Source organism: Coregonus lavaretus (assembly GCF_964263955.1).
Source record: "Coregonus lavaretus genome assembly, chromosome: 5".
Lineage (NCBI taxonomy): Eukaryota > Metazoa > Chordata > Actinopteri > Salmoniformes > Salmonidae > Coregonus > Coregonus lavaretus.
Genome location: NC_139992.1, coordinates 42,466,651 through 42,472,812, shown reverse-complemented (window position 1 = coordinate 42,472,812; position 6,162 = coordinate 42,466,651). Strand labels below are relative to the sequence as shown.

The 6,162-nt window shown below is 39.5% G+C and overlaps 1 protein-coding gene across 1 annotated transcript; it reads right to left on the bottom strand.

The window, feature by feature from the left end:
• Positions 1-1,002: 1,002 nt before the first annotated feature.
• On the bottom strand, positions 1,003-5,540 carry LOC311130035 (RAD51-associated protein 1-like). The gene is made up of 9 exons (XM_084162652.1): positions 5,080-5,540; positions 4,764-4,810; positions 4,492-4,636; positions 3,715-3,821; positions 3,426-3,518; positions 3,141-3,278; positions 2,834-3,031; positions 2,557-2,709; positions 1,003-2,411 (listed from the first exon to the last, which is right to left on the bottom strand). Exons 1-9 carry the CDS (start codon positions 5,175-5,177, stop codon positions 2,284-2,286), a joined length of 1,107 nt encoding a protein of 368 aa, XP_084018778.1. The 5' UTR covers positions 5,178-5,540; the 3' UTR covers positions 1,003-2,283.
• Positions 5,541-6,162: the final 622 nt, after the last annotated feature.

Below are 6,162 nucleotides of genomic sequence, written 5' to 3'. Positions count from 1 at the left end.
TTTTTAATTGCCAGAGGATTGAGATGTAACTGGGGTAGGGCTTCAGATTGATGGTAAGTTTACCTTCTTCCTGTGGTATGCCCGGTTGGATCCAAGGCTGGAGTTTTGTTAGGCAAATCTGACTGTTGGATTGTGCGCTGATCTCAGGTGGTCAAGATATGATCTAAGAGTGTCTGCTAAATGTCTATATTGTAAATGTCAAGAGAAATACAGTACCTTTTTCAACAAAGGGAGAGGTTGGTTCCTGTTTTCAATAAGTCTCCTCAACTTCTTTTTCATTTCTTCCCTATTGAAACAGAAAGGTCATCAACTTCAGCGGTTTATGGAGTCTCTGAAGATTTTTGACATCCAGGTCTTTTTTTTTTTTTTTTTATTATAGTGAAATTATATTTTGTGAGCAATTGTTTTTTGACCATATTTGTCCATTATCCCTTTAGATGTTTGCATACAGTCAGTAGATTTGAGTAAATAACACAGCAATAGAATGCTAAAATAGGCAAATTAGACTAGAAAAATAGGCAAATTCGTGATTTAAAAAATAATAATTGATCAACACAATCGGAAATGGAATTCACACTTACTTTCGCTCATTTAATGGATTTATTTCGCTCATGTTTGGTGTTTACTGCTGCAAGGTAACGGAGTAAACTAAATATTGATCTCAGTCAAATGCAATGGTCAAACTGACTACGTATACATACGCGTCATCTCATTGTGATTTCATGATGTCGTAATTTAGATACATTCGGACTGACGGCGGCGCGCTGTTGACTGATTAGCTCTAAACACTGAAATCAACACGTAAAACAATGCATTATGTAACGCTAAAAATCATGATAATGTTTGGTGATTCACTTTCCATTTCTGGGTTTGGGAGCAATGAGCATTATCATTCACTCAAAAAGCAGCAGTCCACAATTTTCCATACCACAAGGAGATGTTGCACAAACTCTTTAGGCCTATACAAGCTATACTGGAAACATGTTCACTACATGAAAAGTTATAGTTTCTAAAGAATCTTTAATGTTTTATATTTACACATTGTACAAAGCTTTCGCCAAACAGACACAAAATGTTCAACTCACATAGAACAGGTACGTAGCCTATTCTACTGGGTTTTCATAAAATCAAGGTAAAACGTTATTTAAAGTGGCATTCTGTAGCTCCTACATCCATTTTTTTTACTTTTAAAATTAATATTAGCCCATTGATTCTTGAAGAATGTAACTTATACATGTCTCATGAGCTTAGTTCAATGGTCATACCACATTAGAACAAAATATAAGCTTTGTTTTACTTTTATGTTTGTAAATAAATTAAATGCAAACAAACACTACCTACTGGGGCGGCAGGTAGCTTAGTGGTTAAGAGCGTTGTGCCCCTAACCGAAAAGTCGCTGGTTCTAATCCCCGAGCCGACTAGGTGAAAAATCTGTCGATGTGCCCTTGAGCAAGGCACTTAACCCTAGTCGCTCTGGATGAGAGTGTCTGCTAAATGACTAAAAATGTGCTGGACACAGACTTCAGTTCAACGTCTCGATTTGGTTTAGTTGTCAACTAACATGAAATTAACAACAAATGTCATCACCTCATTTTAGGTCAAAAGATGGGTGAAAAATATGAAATGCCCTTCACTTGACTTTTTGCAAATCCAATCAGTTTTCCACGTTGATTCAACTTCATCACATAGATTTTTTTGGGTTGAAATGGCTTGGAAACAAAGTTGATACAACCAGTTTTTTCCCAGTGGGTATATAGCCTCAAAACATGGTTAAAACGTCTGTTGATATCATGGATGGCCAGTCCTTGCATCCACAGCTGTCATCCCTCAGCTTTTTACCAAAACAGGGGCAGGGTCTCGGCTTTGTTATTGATTCAACTACTGATTGCCACTTTAACAATGATCATGTTGCATTTTAAGATTATTATATCCAGCAGAGTGTGCATTGTACCATTTCTTTTACATGTTTGAGTGAAAACTGAACAAACAGAAGACAAAAACCTCTCTCTGAAATAATAAAAGACAAAAAGGGTTTGAAATCTGAAGGCTTTGCTGTAGGCCTAATAACAGTAACAGTTGGGAACTGACCATTGTTAAGTTAAATGGTCCAAAAGATGAGCTGTTCTAAAAGGAGAGCATGTATGACACCAGAATAATAACAAATAACAGTACAATTCGAATGCCTCTTATTAAAATAGACAGATCTAGATTACAAAAGGAATCCTGAAAGTCAACGGTCAATTACACAGAGGCACAGAGCTCCTCTCTGATAGCTAGGTGGGGTCAGTGACTAGCAACACTGGGGTGTAGGGGTTTGACCCGCACCATGCGAGACAGTCCAAGTCTTAGACCCTGCCCTGGAGACTTCACTGGGGCACTCTGTGATGAGCCGGGACTTCTTCCAACGTGACCTGATGACAAGTTGTATGAGAAAAATAATGGGTGAGCTGGGTCTTAAAATGCCTGAATACAAGGCACAACCTTGTTTCCAAACATGCAGTCCTACACCTGCTTATGTGATTACGATGACCTCCTTGACCTTTCAGTCAGTCTTACCTGGAGGATTCCACTTGGGTATTCTGCCCCCTGCTGGACTGCCAGAGACTGCAGGTCTTGAGACAGGAGAAGTGGCAGGAGGCCTCTTGGGCACGTAGTCAGGCTTGGCAGTTGGACTTCTACCTAAGGTGGGAGTTTTTAGACTGGGAGTCCCTGTGAGGCAGAGAAGGACAGTTTGATTCAAACTCTGCAGGCTGGGAGAATAAAGAGATTTAGTTATTAGAATGACAATTCTACTACAAGCAGAGTAAAAGTAGTTCTTAAAGCTATTAAGTACCTGTCAAATGTGGTTTGGTTTTCGATGGTTTTGAAGGCTGCTTTTCTTCCTTTGAGGCCACCTGCGGTTTAGCTTTTGGTTGCTCCTTCTTAGCCGTCTTCTCTTTCGTGGTAGTTTTCTTTTTCTCTGGTTTCTTTACTGTGAATTCATCATCATCACTTTCGGCTGGATCACTGAAATCAGCATCGCTCTCTGAATCTGAATAGAAAGAAATATTCAGTATACAGTACACAACAAATGTGTGTCATGAAATACACCTGGAATGTAGAAACACAAAGAGCCTATGCCATTGGGTTGCTATGACAACCTGGTGTCCCTTTGGGCTGGTAGTCCTCATCGTCATCCTTCAGCATGCTCCTTTGCTGCTCTGTAGCCTTGGAGGCTGCCTTCCTCTGTCTGGAGGGGGCGCAAGGGGATCCCTGATCATTCGTGATCTGGTCAAGGCCTAAGGGAGGAGATTATCTTATCACAAAGGGATCACTAGTGTCTGTGAGATGCAATAGCATGGGATCCAATTATATTAAATAGATTTGTCAGTGGTGGGCATGTGTAGCATCACCACCCATGCATTTGAGACATAAAAAATAAATACCCAAAAGGTTGATGTCCACACTGCAGTTGGAAAGGCGTAATGAGGGATCCAGATTTTCACCATCTCTTTGCGGTTGATTCTTGACATATTTTTCTACAAATAAATAGAATCCCCCCAAAAAATGTTTTGCAAATAATTGTTGACAGTGAGTGAGACATGTGAGTCATCCATTCTCTACTGTATGTATGTGCACATTTTGATAAAACTACCAATGAGACAAACAGCAATTTGGAAGTGTATTACATGTTTCAAAACACAAGTTGTAAAGAATCAACAGTCCAATGCAAACCTGGATTATAAGAACATTGTTCCTCATTTCTCTCTGTGGTTTTAAGCAACGACAGAGTAAGAGCTGCTTCCAAATCTCTGTCATACAGCTTCTCATCCAATGGTTTCCTGAAAAACACAGGTACAATTCTGATGTTAGCATATTTTTACAATAAAGGCCCTCTCAAAGGGACATGTGACAAAGTTGACAGTGCTGAAGTTTCACAGACAATACTGATCAACATAGAGCAGATTCATCATAAGGTTACATTCATAGTGACTGCCTCTTTGCATCACCATGACACATCAAAACACCCCTACTGCCACTGGCCTCAGAGACCTTGCCAATGATTCACCACACCTTGTTGCTTTTTGTGATTTGATGCATGGCAGATCACAAGCAACGCGTCTGGCTAAAAGACTCATTTGAGTTTGAGCACTGATTTACGGAGTTCTGCTCTGGGCCAGTGGTCAGCCTGATGTCATTACATACACCATCTAGACACAGTGTCCCTAATACTGCCTGCAACTGGGTATTTGTTATTGTTTATCTGTCACTATGTAGAATAAGGTGAAGGGGCACTGACTGAGGGCAACAAGGACATTCAGTGTGTCTGTGTTCTGTGTGCATGCTTCTGTTTGCATAGCCGCTGCCACACACTATTAAACTGTTAAGAATGTTTTATACCTTTTGTCTCCACAACAGATTTATTGAGGAACAAAGAAACAAGTAACATATGGTGTTGTTTAGTAAACCCTTTAAGGGTTGTTTCTGCTTGTTTCTGATTCCACTTCCTACCTGTCCTTGCGGCCTATGGGCTGTGAGCCAGTCTCTTGACTGGAGGCCTTGCTTGAAGGTTTCTTGCTCTTTTCCTGCGCTGATTCTTTCACATTATCCTTGGCTTTTTTGCTGGGTGGTGCTTTTACAGAGGCAAAATCCTCATCTGTTTCTCATGATCAAAAACAGTGGGACACATGATTACATACAAACCATAAAAGGAGAAGGGAATTGCAACACCAACTCTGGCTATTTACACCACAAATTAATGAAATACATTGGATTTGACATACCATCATCCAAGTCCTGGAAATCTGAATAATTTACAAGCTTTGTCTTCCTGTCAACAAAACACACACACACACACACACACACACACACACACACACACACACACACACACACACACACACACACACACCTTATAAGTAACGAGATTTGGCAGACGGGTTGCCTCCCACAATGTAAGTCAGGGATTTAAGAGACTTAAGACCAAGCAAAGCAATAAACTAGTCTGTGTTGTCAGCTCGTTCTGGATAGCGTTACATTAGCAAGCTACTGTAGCTAGCTAAGCTTAGCTAATAAAGAAGGTAAGCTTTGGTTACAAACCTCGATGGTCGCTCCATATCAGTTTTATTTTCTTTAGCGATTGTCAAAATTATATTATTGCTCAAATGTTTTACTGATCGTATCATAAAAGTAGCCATACAACATACAATGCAGATTTTCAACAGTGGTCACTTGTCCACGAAAACAAACTTTCAATCAGCCCGCCCGAAAATGTGATTACAAATCTGACGATTGAGATTCGATGATTCGTCGTTTCTTGTTCTTCACAAGTGTAAAACAAAGGGAGATTCTCAATTATATTTCGTCGCGTTCTCTCTCCTCGTCTCCTTCTCAAAACCCATTGGAGAAGAAAGTCAGAGGGGCGGGACCGCTGGCTTTCTCATCCAATGTATTTGGAGGAGACGAGGCGAGAGGATGCAACGAGAATACAATTGAGATAATCTCAAAGATATTTATAACTAACGCTCTCCTTGTTCGATCTGTGTGAGATGTCGAGAAATGGCGACAAATGGCGAATCTGCTGGGAAGAAATGCAACTTTCACGAATCTGTAACCACAAGACTAGGATCAGATTATACCAAGTAACATTAAACGTGAATCAACAGTCATTAATCAATTAACAATTCGAGAGGTTTTGTGTTTAACAAAAACAATTTGGTGCGTTATTATAATTAAAATAGTAAATTATGTTATTGAAGTTGTTATGTGTGGTGTCTGTTTCAGGTCTTAATATTGCCAAAATTAGATTAGCTAAATTAGGCTTTTGTTGTGTGAATGAACGATATCAACTTAATTAATTTCATTAGAGTTGTACAGGTTTAGCTACATCAATTGACATTTTAAGCAAGTGCAATATAATAGCAGTGGTGTAAAGTACTTAAAAAAAATACTTTTACTTTTTCTTCACTACATTCCTAAAGAAAATAATGTACTTTTTACTCCATACATTTTCCCTGACACCCAAACTACTCATTACCTTTTGAATGCTTAGCAGGACACAGAAATGGTCAATTTCACACACTTATCAGGAGAAAATCCCTGGTCAGCCCTACTGCCTCTGATCTGGCAGACTCACTAAACATTAATGATTTTTTTTGTAGCTTTTTAGGGGGTGCTTTGTTT